Below are 20,169 nucleotides of genomic sequence, written 5' to 3' on the forward strand. Positions count from 1 at the left end.
ATTTTTCCTCAAAAAAGGTGAAGAAGAAGACAGGATTACTCCTTGAAAGTGGAAATTCGTACCAGCAGAAATGGTCTTCTTCTTCACCTTTTCTGAGGAAAAATTACAGGATTACTCCTTGAAGGTGGAAACCCACTGAACGGAGACCCACATACCTCATGTTGTGTTTCCTCTGATCGGCTTCTTCTCGGTTCAGATTTGAGTGCTTATTACATGGAATATTTTGGAGACCAGTGGCTGCTTACATGGAGACCGTGGTGGCTGCTGACAAGGAAAACAAAAGGGCAATTTTAGAATAACTTTTTGTAACAGTATTTAATGCATAAAAAAAAAATTCTGTTCATTAATGGACAAAGCCCATATTCCACTTTTTATGGGTTTCATTCCCATATAACCTTCAAATGGTTCCCTAACACAACTTTCCCTTTTTTATTTATCGGTATATATCTAGGAAAATTATATATATATATATATATATATATATATATATATATATATATATATATATATATATATATATATATATTTATATTTATATTTATATTTTTATATAAAAAAAGACAGACCTCTTTTCTTTCCCTCCTAAAAATCTGAGGCTGAGTGAGTGGCAGTAGCAGAAACTCCTTAGATGGACGCACTCCAAATCCACCCACACAGCCTCTCATCCTCCCCCAATTTCATGAACCCTATCTCCAAAATCACACCAAAACTTGCCCTCTCTGCTCCTAAATTTAGGGTTTTCTGTGCAACTTCCCTCAATTCAACCAACACCCATGATCCAATTCCTGCCCCAAGTTCCACCGGTACTGTTTTGAGGAGCAGTGGTAAGGCTAGGGTCAAGGTTTCTGATACTCAGTACAGAGAAAACTGGCTTGCTTCTCTCTCTTGCCCCTTTCCAGATGAGAATGAGCGGCCAGGAATTCGAATGGACTCGGCTGAGAGCAATGCCGGTACCCAATGTGTTATTGGGATCGACCCAGATATTTCTGGAGCCTTAGCGCTGTTGAAAACCGGTGATTCTGGGTGTTCTGCTCAGGTAGTGGTTTACCCTGTTTCATTTTCCTTTTCCTTTTTTCTTGGAAAATGATGAGCTTTGCGCTGTGTTAGTTTTTGAGTGACACTCTTTTTAATTTTTCTATTTTAGCTTTAACACTATTTTAAAAATCATGCATAAAATGGTGGTGGTGAAGTTCTTCATTAAGAGTGTACACATTTTTGTGGGAAAGGTTCTAATATTCTTTAACTTTTGTAACTCTGAAGATCTAAAGTTTCTAGATTTTAAAACTGATGATTATTTTCTGAGATTGTCAATCCATTGGAAGTTCATGCAACAAAGGAATTGATGGCTTTGAGGATGGCCTATTCTGAAAATTGCTTTGCTTCATAACAAATTATCTCTTTCAATTATTTTGAAGTCCGTAAATGCACACTGGTTGATTACAATTTACAAATGCTAGTAACCTGAGTTGGGCGTTGGGCCCTGTTCTTTTCTCTCTTTGGTTTGATAGGAAGAATCCTTATTGTGGCCCTTCTAACTCCAGAGCTCCCTTTTGCTTGGTTACATATGCAATATTGTTAGCCTAGGCAATATCTTGCTTAACTTTCACAAACATGTACTGGTAGGCAGCCACCTTGATTGTTAAACTACTGGCATGTTTTGAATCCCTAGAACCTTGGAATTAATTAAAAGAAAATAAAGTACAAACAAAGAAGGATGAGATATTCTTTGCACAAGAACAATATACAATATGAATCGATGACTGCTAATGAACCCAAAGAAGGCAAAATTCAAACCCTCAAGAAGAGCAAGTGATTGTTGGAACTGGCCAGATTTTTTGAATTTGGGTTTTAGTATAGTTCAATTTTCCTTGGAAGCAGACTTTATTATTGAAATTTGTGCTTCAGGGGGAAACACTAGAAGAAGAACTCAGAAACTAAGAAAATGATGAAAAATTTAGGATCAAATGGTAGGAAATGATAAGAATATTTTAGTAATGGGTCTGATAATCCTAGATTGAGATTGGTGTTGTGGGATGATGGTAATAGTTTATATGGATTTTTTTCCAACTCAGCGTGGCTGGAGCATTTAATATTTAGGTTGTTGAATAAAAAATTAGGAGGATCCAGGATCATGAAAAGTATGAGGAGCTTTGATGCTTGCATTAAGGATTGTGCCCCCCCTCCCTCTCAATTTAGAAATGCAATGTCTATGAGACTTCACCTAGACCTACATTGGACCATGCTCCAATGTTTTAGAGTTTAATCTTATCGAGTGAGAACCAGTTTCTTTTACAAGGGCGTATATCTGGTTCACTCGCCATGACTTTGAGGACAAGTTGAAGTTATGGGGTGGTTAAAGTTGAGTCTGATGGTACTCCTCCAGAAACCAGGATAAAAAATGCGTAGGAGATTAAGCTTTTCTGTTTTTGCTTTACTTGATGCCTAAGAGAGCTTCTAGTTGAGGAAACTAAGTTGATCAACCGACCTTGGTTCTTACGTCTGGATCTTGGAGGCTATTTTATCCCCTGGAAAAGGTTGAGGGACTTTCTTTAAGGATGGACATCCCTTTAGATCGGTTTTACGGTTCAATCACAAGTAGATGCAATCATTACATCCATGATCTAGTTATTTATGGGGAGGGGTTGGATTCTTTTCTTGAGTGTGATCCTTTGTTATTCTTGTTCTTTCTTTTTTTTTTTTCCTTTTCTTTTGTGAAGGATTCCTTGTCGACCCTTGTATTGACACCTAACCCATTACAATGAGTAGGATATATCAATGATATAATTTCATGTTCAATAATGTTGCAGCTTGAAGCCATAGTTTCATGGGAATCAAGTCCTTCATTATGTTACGTGTTTGTTGGTTTTTTGCATTATAAATTTATTTTACCCGCTAAATTGGCAATGTTTTCCCCCATCTTACAGGTATTTGATTCTCCTCACTTGCAAATTCTTGTTGGCAAAAGAGTTCGAAAACGTTTAGATGCCAAATCTATAGTTCAATTGCTTCGGGGTTTTGACGCTCCAATTGGTATGATATGGTTTCTTCATCATTTGAATTTTTAATTGATTATTATTATTACTATTAGTACTATCATCATCACCATCATCATTATCATTATTATTATTATATTTTTGGGCTTCAATGTTAGCATTCCAGGAAGCCTACACAAATTCTTCGCATCGTATGGATTGGTTCACTAGACAAGACTACTGAGGTTCGCTTGAATGTCGTTTTAAATTTTAATGATTTTAAGTTTGATCTTAGCAAAAAATCTTAGCAGTCAATGGACTAATTGAAACACTGTATTCAGGGGTGGATCCTTCCATCTCCACAGCCTAGAAAGTGTGAAATTAAATGTTATATTAACATTTCACATTACTTGCTTGTATTTTATAGACCAGGCAACAACACACTGATCGTCATCAGATTGCTGTTATAGCTTAAGGTTAAGGAGTCCTGCAGGACTTAATCTTGCATCCACAAATGGTCTGTTGAGCTGTTGTCTCTTGGGTTGCAAGGCCATAGTACCTTCTATATTAATAAGTAAATCAAGTTACTTCTCTTTTGGAAATCAAGATCAGGATTTGTCTGCAACAAGCAAATTGGATGTGGGAGAATTGCAGAAGTTATTGTGGAGGGAGCTCTGGAAAATGTGCATTCAAAATTGATGGTGGTGCCTTGAACAGAAACTTTGTCCAAATAAGTCATCATGGGTGTCCTCGGCTAATTACTTTCTCTAAGTGGATGTCCTTAATGAATGGTGTATACATGATGCTCTCAGTTAGAAAACCATGTCTTTGCCTTATGAGGGCTTTCAATAACATTGTGTCATGGCCTAGGACTGTTGGTTTCATTCTTTCAGGTTAGATGGGTTCTCTAGAAGAGAGAACAAGTTGTTGGCAAGGGAAGCCTGTGCTGGACAAGAGGAAAGAGGCTTGGACAGCCTCTGTGATGGAGGAAATAAAATGGGCCCATAAATCAACTTAACTTAGATTTAGAGTTTCATGTTGTTTGTTTTTTTAGATTACTACTAGCGTCTGAAATCTTTTTGATTAGTCATATAATTTTTTTTTCTTTAACATAATGTGAATGTATAGGATTATAAGGTATTAGTCATTTTTATTAATTGGGAGTACAATGTATATATCTATATGTTCCCTTGTTGGGTTAGAAGTTTAGGTTAAATTAGGAATGAATACTATACGTATGTTGGTGTTATTATTGGAGGATTATTATTCATTCAATAAAATTAATTGTTTTTTAGTTCTCTTGCAGAATTCTACCTTTTCTTTTCATTCTTCCGTGCTATACCAATTTTTATCAAGAGTCCCTAGATTTACACTATTTTTGAACATAGAAGAGGTCATGGTGGAAGAGGAAATAAGGGCCATTGATATTGTTCTAATGGAACCTGAAGTTAATGCATAGTCATATTATTCGTGTGGAACAAAAGAGAAAGAAAACTTGTAAGAATTGCTTTGGGATTTCTACTAGTGGGGGACTCAATGATAGTTTTATTTTAGGTGACTTGTAATTATAGAAGGTTTTGGAGATATATGGGACATTGTGAATCTTGATGGGGGATTGGTTTGCTATTCCTTGTGGAAGCCTAGATCAGATAGTTAAGAAGTTGATAGGTTGGCTAAGAAAGGAGCCACTTCCCTTCTTGTTATTGTTGTTGTTATTTTTCTTTCCATTTATTTATTTATTGGGATCCATGCGCCAACAAATAAACTTAACTTAGGTCTAGAGTTTCAATTTTCAATTTTTATTTTTATTTTTTGTTTTTGTACTTCATTGAACTTTTAATAATTGTTGTTAGTGTCGTAAGTCTTTTCAAGTAGTCATGTAGTTTTTTAATGTACTGAATTGTAAGGAGTATTAGGTGTGAATTGTTTTTATTAAGTAGGAGTATGCAATGTATGTATAGTATCTTTATTGGGTCAAGAGTTTTGGTTGAATGGGAAGTTTGCATTATATATGCTTAGTGTTCTCATTTGGGAGATTGCTATTGAATTTTTTTTATTAATTTTTTTTTTTTTTTTGATAACCAAGGAATCTTCGATGGCCAAGCCCTTAGGACTCTCCATGGGAACCCAAACCTTAAGGTGCTGACTACCTCGTAACAACCAGCACTGGGTAAAAAAAAAATCGATATTATTTTATAAAATCAATATTATTTTTAGAATTCTTTTGTGGATTTCTGTTTCTTTTCCTTCTTTGTGCTTTATCACCCTCGTTGTGATGCTCGATGCATATGGGAGGAAGAAATTAGATGGATTTTTTTAGGGGGCTAATACTTGGTATTGAAGCTTAAGGGGGTTGTTCTCCACTCTTTGGAAGAGTATGGACAACAGAAGCAGTTGGAGTGGGAAAGTTTCATTTGTAGATTTATTGTCAAAATTAGTGGGTTTGGGGATGAATGGTGAATACTTGGTCTAAAGATCACAAAATGTTTATTCAACCTTGAGGTGATATTAGGCATTTTTCCTTTTGTTCTACACTAACCCTCCAAGTAATTTGGAGGGTGTAGATGGTTGACTGCCAGAGGACTACTGTTTTGTATCCATTTTCTTTCTATCAAGAGCATGGAATGGGTGCGACCCATGGACTGACCTCAAGTTTAAGGAAACTTATAAAACTCTGTGATCCTCTCTCTTGTATTTTCCTTTCTTTGATTTTGCAAACCAGACACTTGTTTTTCCATAAAATTGGGTCTATTGGCAGTGCTCAATATGTGATATTTGATTAAATAAGGATATTGATCTATATTTTATCTCACACTTGCTCTAAGGCAACAGTGATTTGGCTTCTGTTCCCTAGGATTAGGCTAGGAATTCTATTATTATTCTTGGTTTTCTTTTTGTTAAAGCTTCACTTGTTCAAATAGTCCAAATTTGTTAGTTCGGTTGAGATGGCTCTCTCTCTCTCTCTCTCTCACACACACACACACACACACACACTTTCATCAAGCTAATCTGTACTGTTCTGTTTTTTATTCTTATTCTTTTTGTTATGATTGCAGATGATATTCATAAATAATTGTTTTAATTTATTCTCCAATCTCCCTTGCTAGAAAGTTTTCATACTAACTTGAACTTTGTTACTTCAGGAACTATAGCATATATAGAGCAGTCAATTCCTTATCCTCAAGATGGGAAACAGGTTAGCATGAATCAAGTTGTATTTTCAAATTAATTTGACTTCTCATTGTGCTAATTTATCATGTTTGCATTATCCACTGTACACCAAATAAAGCAAAAAGAATGGTGTTTTTTTAGTTAAGTCATTCTACTCCTCCTTAGCTAGTAGGGGAGGGGAACCTTTCCCTCGTGGTATAGTTTGGAACTCTTGGGCTCCTATTAGAGTTAACTTCTTTGCTTGGGAGGAAAATTAGGCAAAGATTTTGACCCACGATCAACTCAGAATGAGGGGTTAGAAGATGCCTAATAGATGCTATATGTGCAAAGAAGAAAAAGAAATGAATGATCATATTCTACTTTATTGTTTGAAAGCTTGTATCTGCCTTTGTTTAGTAAACAATAGGGGATTCTTTCTCACCTCCATATATATTATCTTCAAAATTTGATCTATTGGCTTCCCTAAATATTGTATGAGATGGTCAAAGTGCTAAAAAGAGTTTGCTTTTTGTCAATTGCAACCATTGTTGCTTCGATTTTTTTTTAATAGACAAAAAGATATTTGTAGAAAAGCACCTAACCAAAGAGGAGATGCACCATATACACATAGATAGTATACAAAAGGCACCAAAATGAAAAACTAACTGACCCAAATAAACGAAGCACACTCAAGGAGACTTAAAGCTTACTATCCCCAATTTAACTAATCAATGAAGTCCAATAAAGAACAATGCATCATCCCCAATGGAATTTTAGACCTTTCCATAAGGGTTAAATTGAAGTCCTCCTTTAGATGTTAATAGGAAAGCCCCCTCTCATTGAAACCAATGTCATTGTGCTTTCTCCAAATGCACCAAAACAAACAAAGAGAAGCTATCCATCAAACCTTCCTCCTGTTATCCATATGTCCTGAAGTCTCCAAGCCAAAAGAAGCTTTCTAACTATCTTTGAGAAAACCAAATTTAATTAAAAATTACACTTGTTTGACATATGATACAGCACATTAGCCATCTGCTGCTTTAGTCCATCTTCTCTCTTGTTAGACTGACCCGTTATTCTCAATAAGATGGGGATAAATCTGTACTTCACAACAAGAAGATCCAAATTGTTTGATTACTAATCTGCAAGAAGAAGATTCAAATTGTTAGATTTCATGATGAGAATCATGGATGAGATTAAAATATGAGGGAAATGGCATTGCTGCTTGAGGTTGATTTTGGAGTTCTTTTGAGAGAGGTTTTGGTTTCTAAATTGGTTTCATTTATTTCAATTCAGTTGGGAGTTATGATGTGCATTTGCATTTCAGAATTCTGTACAGAGCTGACCACGGGTTGACTCTAGGTTGTTGTGGTAAATAATTTACTGATTTTGTTCTACATGACAATTTGGAAGCTTAATGTCACAAGATACTTCAAATGACCCTTCTCATGGGGTTATATAGAGGGCAGGAAGCTTTTGGAGACTCTTAGAGTCATCTACACTAAGCCATTGGTGGGAAGAGTGTGGAAGGTTCTAGAGATGCCTAGAGATGTCCACACATCTTTACACTATGGTGGAAGACATGAGAGGAGTCCAAGGTTCTCTAGAGAATTCTAGAGATCTCTTGTATATTCATATACATAGGCTTGTACATAGAATTGTGTAGGGTGTTTTAGAATATTCCTGATTTGTAAGGAACCCTCCAAGGTTCTAGAGAGTTTCATTTGTACCTATAAATAGGTGAAGGCCTCATTTGGCCAAGGCACCTCCTAAATCACTTCCTAGCCAAGCAAGTAAGTTCAAAAGCACTTGTAAAGCTTCCTTTGAATAATAAAGCTTCCATTCTTTTAAGTGTTGCCTACTATGCCCTCTAAAGCTTCTAAGTCGGGTGCATCTTAGCCTAGCAAGCTAAGCATCGGGAGTAAGGTTGACTTAGCAAAATTAAGGGTCTTGACTTGTCTAAGTGTCGCACGAGCTTAGGAAAAGACTAAGTCCATGACATTAAGCTAGCTAACAATGTAAATATCTCAATTATTTGGAAAAGGGTTTTATGATAATTGTGGTGTCTATTTCATGGATGCATATTTATAGTGTTGAGTCCTTTATTTGTTTATTTCTGTACTTATTTTCCAATTTCCACCAAAACTGCTGCTGCCAAACTTCCTTACAATGTGGAGATAACATCTTTAGTTCACCTATATTTATTGTTACAATTTTATCATAATTCATGCTGAACATTTTCTTCTACGGTGAAGGGGTGGTGGAGTGGTGGATTTGGGTATGGATTATGGATTGGTATCTTAGTTGCCTCAGGATTTTCTGTTGTTCCAGTACCATCTACCTTATGGAAGAATGAGTTTAAACTGTCTGGAAACGGCACAAGTAAGGTCTGTTTGATCATAAGTTCATACACTTACTCCTTTTGTTTTGATATTCCATCTAATCTGAATTAGTCGCATCAAATAAGAGTTAAACACAGCAAAATGATTTTTTTCAGACATGAAAAAAACCACTTGAAGAAATTTGGACCAGCAAAATATGATTTTAAGTATTGGTATCATCAGTATTGCTACCTATGGATGTGAATAGAATGGAGGCAACCTGAAACTATACAAGTATGATCTGAAACATAATGAGTTATGTTTCTTCGGTTTCTCTATTGAGATACTGTGCATGTTTTTATGTATGAAACTTTAAAGTTATGTTTGGTTCCCATAAAGCATTAAGAAAAGAAAAAAATGCTAAAGAAAATGGTTTTGTCATATTTGTCTATACTATGAAAAGTATCAAAGAAAATCAAATATAATTAAAATTAGTAAAAAACTTATACATTTTCAAATTTATAAAAAAAAAAATGTTAAAATAAGTGAAATGAGTTTGAAGCAGTATATAGAAATAATTTATTGTCTTTAAATCTAGTTTTTGTTTTCCTTTACTTTTTCTTTCCTCTTACTTTTTCAGGTTTTCCTCTCTATTTTCCCCCTTGTTTTCCCTCACATTTTCCGAGAACCAAACATATCCCAAGGGCTTGAGCTGTATTTCCCTTGATTTCTGTTAAATAGCAAGACAGGGAGCAAAGATATGGTTTGAATTTTGTTTTTTGTTTTTAAAAAGCAACTAAAATAATATGAAACACATACAAATTCCGTATTTTGTTTATTTATTCTTTTAGTTAAAATTCAACTATGTACTCACATGGACCTTTTGAATTTCTTTTTGCCTCAATACTTGACTTCAACCACTACCTTCTGGATTTTACCTATATTTGCCCAAGGCTCTCATAAAACCATTTTTGCCCCAAGTTTATTATAATTATATTAGCATCTTTTAATTTGTTATAGGTGTTGCATTTTCACAGGATGATAGCCGGAGGGTGGCATCCACAATGTTTCCATCTATGAGTTCTCTATTAAAAAGGAAGAAAGATCACGGTACCCATTCTGTCTCCTTCACTACATAAAGTTTGTTCTTTTATCATCATATGCTATTTAGGTAAAAAAATCTCCCCAAGTCAAGTAGGGACTTAGACATGTAAGAACTTGCCTATGCCTTAGGCATCTGAAGTTACATTAAATGAGGGCTATTTGTTAACAACCATTTCTGCTAAAAACTTATGCTGTTAGAGATGGACTGATAATATGCATCAAGCTAACATTCTGCCCCCCCTCATATGGAGGCAAGCAAACATATGTTAAAAGGAAAAACAGCAGGAATGATAGTTAATTGAGAAAGAGAGAGAGAGAATTTGAATCTGTGACCTCTGGGAGGCATAACTCTTATGCTATGTTAAAATGTTAAAATTCCGCCTCTCTCAAAAGCTCAAGTTGTTAGAGATGGACAAATAATGTGGAAATGGCAACTTGGTACCGGAGCTTTAGATTAGATCCTTCCACATTTTGTCAGGCAGCAGATGGCATGCCATGGATGCCAATTTATTATAGGGTCTTATTCTCTATTTGTTTTATTGTTGCCTATGTTTTATGATAAGAGCCAATTCCGCTCCAACTCTGTACTCAACTTTTTATCCACAACTTCTTCTGTTATGTTTAACAGTCAGAACCCTTTTGCAAAAGTAACAAATACTTAGTCTCATTTGTCTGTCTATTTGTTTTCTTTAAATTGCGATTGGTTGGAAATATGCAGCTGTCTTCTACCATTTTTCTGTTCCCTATGCATGGCTAGTCACCTTGACTGTGATTAGCATCTCTTCAATCTGTTGTCATTTTAGTTTTGTTGCCATACATTTGGTTTAGATTCAATATTTTATCATGGCCCCAGTTCAGTTGTGGTGGTTCAAATTCATGAATGGTGAAGATCTTTTGATTAAAATGTATCACTTTTGATGAGTTATACAATTATTCTACCACTGCAAATGAAGTTGGACCATTATGAAATTTTAAAGAATCTAAACCAGATTGACAGCAAGAAACGCATTGACATTGGATTTGGAAGTAGTTGATAACAGATTTCAAAGTCATATTAGACAAGATGATCAACTATGGATTTTGGAACAGGAAAAGAACAGTGATAATGATACAAGAAAACTCATAGTTTCAATCAATGGCTACACAAATTATGAAAGAAATAGATAGGCTTAAGATCAAATATTCATTGCTTGTGGAAAGGCTCTCTCTGTCAAAACCACAGCAAGGAGACAAAGGAAGACAAAAGACCAAGTCAATGCATGATTGGACTGAACTGACTCTTTACCATAAAACACAACCTCAAAAATGAGGAAATAGAGAAATACCCTAAAATCGATATCCACCTTGGAAATCTAACACCGATGAAAGGTCTTACCCAAATTTTTGGTATCATGTTGAAAAGCAAGACTGGAAGAGCCTTGATGATACCCAAGATGGGTTTAAATAACAGGATTGAGTGAATATGGAAAGAAAAATTAAATTGGATACCAACCATGCAATAAATCTTAAAAGAATTCAGATATTCTGATATGAAAATAGATTTCAATTAATAGATTCAATTCCAATGGTGTAGTCACACCATGTTGTAGTGCAAATTTTCTTGTGATCCAACAGTAATATGGAAACTTAATGATCTACATGGCTGCTCCTAGACATACTGAGTCCATGAAGTTGTAAGTCTCACACCTCCTTTTTTTTCCACCCCTTTTTTTTGGTAATTCCACGATTGCTTTTGCTGTAGTCTTTTTCTCCCAATAATAGAGAAAATAGCCTGTTGTATTCCACAACTTGGCTTCTCTTGTACAACATACTGATGAGTTAAAGACCGTTTGTGTATAGGTGTACACCTGCTCCATTCTTTCTTATAATGTCGGCCCATGAAATTCATATTGTTCTGTCCTTTCCTATGGGACAGTTCAAAGTTGGTTTACAACATATTTCACATTGACTTGGTTCCCACTTTGCATTATGGATTGGCCCATGATTATGGACACCATCGTAGAATTCATACATCAATGTAGATATTGATTACGGATGGGTTTGGCACGCTTGATCTGCTGCATAATACTTATAATCATTGACCAGTGACTTCATCCTTAATTATTAAGGAGGTATCACACTGGAGCCTTCCTCTGTAACAAGCAAACAGTAGCATAAACTCCTTACCACAACTTCTAAGTGAAATTACCTATTAACTGCTCTCATGTGAATCAACACTTCATTAGTTCAGTATATGATTGGTTATTCTATATACATCCTCACCCCAACTCTGTCACTTGAGTAGGCCTGAAGGGCATGTATAACAATAAAAGAAATGCAGTATTTCACCTCAAGACAGATTCCTAAACTTGTCTCTCACCAATCTTTTTCCAACCAGCTTTTAAATTATTTCAAAGACATGCTTTGAAGACAACAGCTGACTGCAGCTTTGTTCCCCCAATCCTCTGAAACCTATTAACAGGTTGATTTCCAGATTTCAAAACAACCCCCTCTCTTCCTTACAACTTACAGCAGTTTTAACTTCTTTGAAAAGATGACACCAACAATTTAAAGCATTTTGCATTTAAGGGATTGCATCTGTGTCTTAGCCCGATCCTCCATCTCCATGTTATCAACCTAAACAATCCCACTCCTCTACATTTATTGTAGCTCACCCCTGGGACCAAAAACTGATGTAGTACTCGCGAGTGAAGTTGGTCCTCGCCCCATTCAACAGCTTATGCTGTTTCTTTTGAGTCTGAAAACTGTCTCGTGATTTGATGATGTAATTGATGTTTGGTTATTTCTCCATTCTTGGCGATGGATTTTATTTACTTATTTTTGCTCATTGCCCATTGAAATCCAATTGGAATAATTTCACTCAGTATGATTTCTCTATGCCAGCTCAGTTCATCAGTTCAGTGAAGAAGTGTCTTCCAAATGCTTTTCACTCAAGTTTCATTGACATTATACTCTGGAATTTCTGAGACTTGCAGGCCGAGCTGAAGCTCTACTGATCGCTGCTTATGGCAAAGGACTGAAAATGAAGTCAGACTTTCCATGCATCTCAGAACAATTCGAATCGATCCCTTACAACTAGCAAACTGCCCCAGATCCAACTCTATTTTGCCACAGCATTTTAATTGCTGCTGGGGTGTTCATCGTCTTTGGAAGTATGATGGAATGTGAAGGAACGGTGGATGACCCAGATCGAAAGATTCCATCCTTTCAAAAACCTCAATTGTTGTATCAGATTTAAGAAGACTGGAGTCATTTAAAGTATTCTTGTGGGCTGGAAGTTCCTATTATGTATGAGTTCATTGTAATCTAGCTTACTAGGGAATTTGCTAATGGAAGATAGATCTTGTATTGAAAAATCATCCATTCCTGTGCTTACCAAAAATTTTATACCTGTTGTTCTTGTTATTTGGATACTTGGAGCTCAGATTGCCAGATTGAGTTTGATGGGTCATCCAACCATATAAACAGAATGAGAGGGTAAACACTAATACAACATCTGGATGATAAACTTTAAATGCTTAAAAGCCTGCAGTGATTTTGATTAAAATGTTCTTTAAAATCAAATTTTCAAAGAATAGCTTATCAAATGATTTTTCAGGAATCACTTAAAGTTATTTTTAAATCCCTCAATTTAATTTTTACAAGGAAATGCTTCCAAGCATTAAAATGTGTTTCTAACTCTATGAAAGTATTTTTAATAATGAAACATATAAGAGAAGAGTTAAATACACTTTATCCTCTCAACCTTTTATGAGTTTTACACTTCGTCCCTTTAGATTTATAACTCAACACTTTACTCCTTAAATTTGTTAAAGATCAATATTTTACTTTCCAAACTTGTTAAAAAGTCAATAAATAACATGTTAGGTTAAAAGAAAACCAAATACTCATTCTTAAGTTCAAAGCTACCACGCTTAGTAGTTGCATGTAAAAATTATTAGCAGACATGCAAATATCTATTTAAAATAAAAAAATAAAAATTGGTAATTGTCATACCTTAAATACGTTTGAAAATTCACTTTTGAGACTATCGATTTAAAGTTAATTCTACCCAAGCTCAAATCATTATTCAAATCAAAGTGCAAAATAGAGTTAATACCTTCTATAATTTTATAAAAGTTTTGCACTTAGGGAGTTAAATTTTATTCTTTAATAAATTTTACAAGCAAAGTGTTAAATTTTAAATATGAGGGGACAATGTATAGAATACGCCGAAGGTTGAGAAGGTAAAATGTATTTAACCCCCCCAAAAAAAAAAAAAAGGTGATTTTTGGTAAAAATATCAACAAGTGTAAATCCAAAAATCTCTTTAAGTGATTCTTTAAACTTTTAGAACTTCAACAAATACCTACCTTTTGTAAAGAAAATGCTTTCAAACGTTCAAAAGATTTCTAATCCTCCAAGAATCGCTCTTAAATGGACTCTTGTAACATATTATCTCAATTTTGACATATTATCCTGCTATGTACAATAAGATTTGTACTTGCTGAAAATCATGGAATTTGTATCAGATAACAGCCCCTACTTTCAAGTTAAAAAGCAATCAAACTTATAAATGGAATTCTTATTGAACAAAAAAAAAAAGGGAAGAAGATAAACATGTGATTCTTGCAGTATAAATCCAAGAAACTCTCATCATGCAGAGTTTGAGTTGGAACTTAGAAATTTCTTCAAAGGGTAGGATAGATCTCCATTGCTTGCTGATCAGCATCAAGATCCATCAACCTTAATGTAGACATTAAGCTTAAAAGTTTTAAACATTCTGATGCTCCTACTGAAGAGTGATCTCATATATAACTCCCTCAAGATTTCCCACTATAGTTCGGGTCCCAACTACCTCACTTATCTGCATCCCATGACTAATAGCTTCATTTGTAACCATTGCATCCAAGCTGCACAGACAAAGCAGTATAATTACAAACAAGACTTATCATTCATTCCAACAAGCTCCCTCCATCTGTGTATTGTTTGCTTTGTTACACTTAGTGAAAAGAGGAAATGCTACCACAGTATGCCAGTCAAATTTGCTCAGATTCAAGGAAGATAATAATCAGGGAAACAACAAATGGGAAACTGATGAGATTGAGGTGGTTTTTAGCAGCCTTATTTCTTATCCTGTTCAGAGTCAGAAAATGTAGAAAAAAACACCAACAAAAATAAAAGGGGACCTGCTAGCAGAGGGCAGAGAAGAGACTCCAGTTCACAAGGACAGAGATTTCAATCTTGGAAACACCCGTTCATTAAAAAAGCCTAAAATGACAAAATTGCAACATCTAAAAAGTTAGCATGCCACCATGGCTCACCATGAAAAGAGTCCTCAACAAAGGCAAATCCATGTACAAGTGAACTGTTGGAACAGGACAAAAAACCAAAGAAAAATGCTCAAGAAAAGCAATATTTTATACAAGAAGGATCGGAGTTTTAGAAACACTATCTTTCGGTTTCTCTGTTTATCTGCATTTTTTTTTCTCTTGCCTTTTGACCACCTTTTACATTCCTGGGTGTATATATTCATTTCAATTATGAATGTATATTGCTCTAGGTTCTCCTGTTAGATGAACTGGTGTGAATTATCAGTGCTGAGGTTCATTACAGAGATGACATATTTCTCCAGGCAATGAGCCAAATAGATGTTACAAAATATTATTGACAATACCAGTGGAATTTACTTCTGCTGAGGAGTTTTCAAGATTAAGACCGAAAAATCCCATTTTTAAACAACTATGTTACAAGAAAAGATTAAATGAATTAGCCATTTTATCTATTAAAAAAGATAAGAAAATTTTAATTAATAATTTTGCATGTGTATACATATATATCAGGGTTCCTAATAGAATAGATTACTGACAACAAAGCATTACACTGTTAGCTTATGTTCAGAAGATGTCTTATTAAAGTTACTACTATTGTCTAAAGCCAAACAATTCCACAAAGCCTCAAGACAAATTGTGCAGAAAATTAAATATTTTATTGGGTTACTTACATCTTAGCTCGTGATACATAGGCAAGAATGAATTTGCATTGTCCTCTTCTAACATGTAGGAGCTGTGCCACAGTATCAAAAAGTAAGGGAATGCTAGACTGCTGAAAGCTTACAAACTGTTAAGGATTTTTCAATATTGTCAAAGAGGAAGGAGGTACCAAACAAGAACTATTCGAAAGTTATCAAATTTGAATATAAATAAAATGATTTAGTGCAAGTCATTTGACACAGTTACAATATTACTAAACAAACCAGCACTCAAACTCAGGCCTAAATGTTTGAATTATAAACAAAACTTCAGTCTACCATAAATTAACATAGGTGATAAGACTGGCATGCCACCTGCTAATCCAATAATATAATTTTTAATTTTCATGCATCTTAATGTAATATAATTCCAAGCTCGTATGAACCTTTTTCGAGCTGAATGGCATATAGCATAATAGTAATTCACACACACATAGTGTACATATATATATATATATAGAAGAGCTCAGTTGAAAATTTCAAAATGGAAGTGTTGATTAGGATATATATGTCCGCTCCAAGAACGAGGTCAAAACCCCCCGAATGTTCGTCTAAAATTTGTTTGATCTGGGCAGAACTTCCCCATTCTAGCTTTTTGGCTACCAGTCCTGCATACAAGAGGTCAAATCAAAGACATCAGCTTATCCAAATATAGATGTACCTTCTTGAGTTTGTTTCTTACCAGTGCAATTATGATTCTCAGAAGATGTATGGAGCTCTATATTTTTGTTCAGGATCTGAAAATGAAAGATGATATAGAGTTAAGTTACAACAAGACAAAGATAGAACTCACCAGATGTTCCAGCATTGAAATGAATTGTCATGTCCTTGCCTTGAGGACTTCCTCATTATGGTCAGTCAACACAACTTCACAGCAAAATCTGCTGCAGAGAATTCCAGTAACACCTGTGTTTCAAATGGAGACAATCACTTTATGGCATCAAGAACTGAAATTATACACAAAAGAGATATATTGGATCACAAAATGTTTGTAGAAAGATTATGGATAGAGGGACATAGACTTCATATATTCTGATAAAGCATACTCTGTTATATAAGCAAAGCAAGTAAAAGAGTCAGGAAAACAAACTTTAAGGCGTTCTGATCAAGAGCTACCTATAATGTCCCTCATCCATGAATGGAAAAGGAAAAGAATTTTTTTTTTTTTTTGGCTCTTTTTTTTTCTTGTTGGAGGGGGAGGGCATGTAGAAATGGAGCAAGTAGTCTCCACCATGAAACAAAAGTACAAGGGCAACGTAACAAAAATTTGTAGTGGCACACTTGACATTCATAGACAACCACAAGGCCTTCAACAGTCCCACCAGATAAAGACAGTTGAATTCGGTCCAATAAGAAAAAGTATTAAAAAGTGTCCAATTGAACAGTGTCATTTCTCTATCTCCAAATTGCTTATAAACCACGATAGAAAGAGAGACCCTACAAAATCTTCATTCTTTGCCCAAGATATATCTAAAACACTGATGAAAATAAAATTCATCTAATTAATTGGTAACAGTCCAACAAATGTTAACTATGGGTGCACACTAGACCAAAGACCAAAGGCACCCCAACACTTAATGAAGGGATGGTCAACCAATGTTGCACTTTTGAGACAAATAAATCATCTGTCAACAAAAACAAGGGCCTTTATAATTTGTCTAATTCACTACAAGAATCCTACCCAACAGAGTTGTCCACAACAAAATGGAATTTCAGTCCCTGAGTGTGTAGCTTAGTGCTAGTGACCTATGGCAATGAACCAGCAGGCCCTGAGTTTGAGCCTCTCCTGTATTTTAGTGTAGGGTTACTAGGGTATATGAAGGGGCCCATATCACTCCTGTTTTTCTTCACAAATAGTTGAGACAGATGCCTTACTGTCATGGTGGATTCCCTGTTATCAAAACAAAAAACAAAAAACAAAAAAGGCCCAAAACAGAGAACAAAAGAAATTTTAGAATAGACACCTCCTTCAAATTTTCTTATGGAGGAAGGAACCATCCATCATAGGATGCAACAAATTGAAAGAAAGAAATTAATGTCATGGCAGATTCCCTGTTATCAAAACAAAAAACCCAAAAAAAAAGGCCCAAAACAGAGAACTAAAGAAATTTTAGAATAGACACCAACTTCAAATTTTCTTATGGAGGAAGGAACCATCCATCATAGGATGCAACAAAGTGAAAGAAAGAAATTAAAATATATATATAACTAAATTAAAAAAAAAAAAAAAGTTCAAGATCTTTTGTCAAGTTGGTACTTCCAGGGGCTCCAACCTGTCTAGTTTGATTTGAGAACTACTTTATATTGCTCCCTTTGTTATGTTTGTAAGAAGTTAGTTACAACGACTATAAAGGAAAGAGCTCTCAAAAAGCAAGTCCAGAGAGATCAGCTGACATTAGGAAATTCTTATGGGTTATTTTCTTGATATTTGGTGTGAGATGTATTGTTGAAGCACTTGGTTCCTATAGCAGATAGCCTTGAATACTTTTTATGTGCTTTGACTCTGCTGCTTCCTTTTCATGCAAGTGTTTTATTGACAAAAAATGATCAACAAGACCCAAAAGTACACAAGAAAAAGCAAGGAGATATTCACTTACCAACACCAGAGCCTAACTCAATAACAGAACATCCTCGGAGAATCTCAGCATTCTTTGAAAGATAATCATTCAACAACATGGCACCAGGCCATACCAATTGTCCTGTCAAATCAAAATCAGCTGTCCCCACAAATTGTTAGTTTACAATGTGCGTATTGTAACAGCCTTAAAGTTACTAAAAGCTAACACAAAGTATTCAACTTCCAGGATGTATGGAAATTCAATTCCAGAGAGTTCACAAATACAAATAAAAAAAAATTGAAAAAAAAAAAAAACAACTACAATGACAACACCATCACCCATAACATGGGCATGCTTTCCAACTGTCAATCATACTTTGGTTATCCTCTCATCAAATACTCCAGATTTTTTTCCCATGAGAAGGGAGGAAGAATAGGTCAGCAGAGACAACCATGCAAGAAGTTCAATCACCTCTACCTATAAGGCTATAACTGTATATGATCACTTCGTACTTGTCAGATGGAGAATGAATAGCATGCTTCCAATCAAGAATATAGTGAAAAATGAGGCACATAATTGTAATTAAACATGTGAACCATCCAAACGCGATATCGAGAATGCTGAATGCCCAGCCACTTTACTCCACGGGAGCCTGAGATCAAATGTGTTCTTGTTCATGGAAATTCTCTCTTCCTCAGTTCTTTGACTTATATCGACTTTGGTACTAGATTAAATCAGTATCACTCTTTGTGACAAAAAACCATATAGAATGAAAACAAAAATTTCTAGTAGCAAATACGAAATTGCAAACATCATAAACTTTGGTTAGAAATATAAAATCACACTAATATCTTGCAAGTTGCATGTAAATTTAACCCATTTGAGAGCCAACCATACATCTCAATTATTTTTTTGATTTTTAAAATAATATTGTAACTTTATTTTTTGTATTGTCCTAGTTCATGTTTGGTTGTAAACAATTGGGGCCTCGAAAAATTGAAATTGAACTGTTTATTGCTTTACATACCAAAAGATTCTAACCCAAACCCACAAAGACAAATCTACGGTCAACGCAAGATTTCAGAACCCCCACAGAATACAAATTCTAAATCAATTCCAAATCCAATTCCAGTTCCACTACCAAACACAGCTTCAATTTATTTTCCAAAACACATTGCAAATCCAAAAATAAAATAAAGCTAAAAGTTTAAAAAAAAAAAATCATCAGAGAATTCAACATCACAGGCAGTTATAGGAAGCACGTATGGGTATGGGTTTGGGTTGAAACTGACTTGAAGCAGAGTGGAGACAAAAGAGCTCAAGAACTTGAGACCCAAATGTGAATTTGGTGAGCTGGTAACTGCATATATGAAACAGTCAATAATTTCAACAAACAATGTTGAAAGAGAGGGGGATAGTTTGCTAGGCAGAGAAGGAAAGACATAATTACTCGTCGTTGATGAAAAAGGACCCATCCAAGCACACAATATCATCTTCTCCTCCTCCTCCTTCCCTCTCCATCCTTTTAGGGTTTTAGGCTCAATCCTCAAGGGTTTTACTCTGATTTTGAGATGGGTGCGGGCTTCAGAGGTCCATCCCCATTATCAGGTTTTCTCTCCGTTTGCCTTCCAAAACAGAAAATAGAAAAATATTAGTATGGTGAAACAATTTAAGTTTCACTTCTTACACATCTTGACAGATAATAAATTTTCAAGTAATTAGATATTTTTTAAAAAACTTGTAAAAAGAGTCCGTTTTGAAATTCATTTTTAAAAAAATTATCACATACATAATTTTTATAAAAATACCGAACTAGATTCAACATTTTTCAAAATTACAGTTAAATAGACTCTTATTAGAAGTGTGATTTGTTAACTCTTCTTAAAAATAATCTTCTATTTTCTGATTGTCATATCTCCGTTTCAGAAAATAATTATTAACAAATAGCCTCGATTTTCTATTCTTAAAAATTTTATTTTATTTTCACTTATTTTATAATATCAAAATTTATTTTATAAAACATTTCTAAATTAATATTTAATTTTACACGCTAC

General features: G+C 34.8%; 2 protein-coding genes across 5 annotated transcripts; one reads left to right on the forward strand and one right to left on the reverse strand.

Moving 5' to 3' along the window:
• Positions 1–575: 575 nt before the first annotated feature.
• LOC117915541 (Holliday junction resolvase MOC1, chloroplastic-like) lies at positions 576–12,958 on the forward strand. 3 transcript variants are annotated; one of them, XM_034831111.1, is made up of 6 exons: positions 576–1,036; positions 2,925–3,030; positions 6,116–6,168; positions 8,378–8,509; positions 9,481–9,553; positions 12,431–12,516. In XM_034831111.1, the coding sequence occupies exons 1-6, from the start codon at positions 629–631 to the stop codon at positions 12,511–12,513; spliced, it is 855 nt and encodes a 284-aa protein (XP_034687002.1). In that variant the 5' UTR covers positions 576–628; the 3' UTR covers positions 12,514–12,516. The 3 variants fall into 3 exon arrangements, with proteins under 3 accessions (XP_034687002.1, XP_034687003.1, XP_034687001.1); XM_034831112.1 differs by having other exon boundaries at positions 577–1,036; positions 12,436–12,516; XM_034831110.1 differs by lacking the exon at positions 12,431–12,516 and adding an exon at positions 12,523–12,958 and having other exon boundaries at positions 578–1,036.
• A 1,008-nt stretch (positions 12,959–13,966) lies between these two features.
• LOC117917135 (protein N-lysine methyltransferase METTL21A) lies at positions 13,967–19,744 on the reverse strand. 2 transcript variants are annotated; one of them, XR_004651626.1, is made up of 9 exons: positions 19,566–19,744; positions 19,408–19,475; positions 18,155–18,274; positions 16,390–16,463; positions 16,240–16,294; positions 16,064–16,165; positions 15,531–15,639; positions 14,716–14,797; positions 14,350–14,439 (listed from the first exon to the last, which is right to left on the reverse strand). XR_004651626.1 is itself a non-coding variant. In XM_034833369.1 (8 exons), exons 1-8 carry the CDS (start codon positions 19,634–19,636, stop codon positions 14,319–14,321), a joined length of 720 nt encoding a protein of 239 aa, XP_034689260.1. In that variant the 5' UTR covers positions 19,637–19,744; the 3' UTR covers positions 13,967–14,318. The 2 variants fall into 2 exon arrangements, 1 of the variants encoding a protein (XP_034689260.1); XM_034833369.1 differs by lacking the exon at positions 14,716–14,797 and having other exon boundaries at positions 13,967–14,439.
• Positions 19,745–20,169: the final 425 nt, after the last annotated feature.

Source organism: Vitis riparia, chromosome 6 (assembly GCF_004353265.1).
Source record: "Vitis riparia cultivar Riparia Gloire de Montpellier isolate 1030 chromosome 6, EGFV_Vit.rip_1.0, whole genome shotgun sequence".
Lineage (NCBI taxonomy): Eukaryota > Viridiplantae > Streptophyta > Magnoliopsida > Vitales > Vitaceae > Vitis > Vitis riparia.

Coding starts and splice junctions, on each gene's coding strand:
- LOC117915541 (XM_034831110.1), top strand. CDS start 629: ATGGACGCACTCCAAATCCACCCACACAGCCTCTCATCCTCCCCCAAT. Junction 3,031..6,115: donor GGGTTTTGACGCTCCAATTG/GTATGATATGGT, acceptor TTGTTACTTCAG/GAACTATAGCATATATAGAG. Junction 6,169..8,377: donor ATCCTCAAGATGGGAAACAG/GTTAGCATGAAT, acceptor TCTACGGTGAAG/GGGTGGTGGAGTGGTGGATT.
- LOC117917135 (XM_034833369.1), bottom strand. CDS start 19,636: ATGGAGAGGGAAGGAGGAGGAGGAGAAGATGATATTGTGTGCTTGGAT. Junction 16,464..18,154: donor TGAGTTAGGCTCTGGTGTTG/GTAAGTGAATAT, acceptor TTTGAAACACAG/GTGTTACTGGAATTCTCTGC. Junction 16,166..16,239: donor TGAGAATCATAATTGCACTG/GTAAGAAACAAA, acceptor TCTTGTATGCAG/GACTGGTAGCCAAAAAGCTA.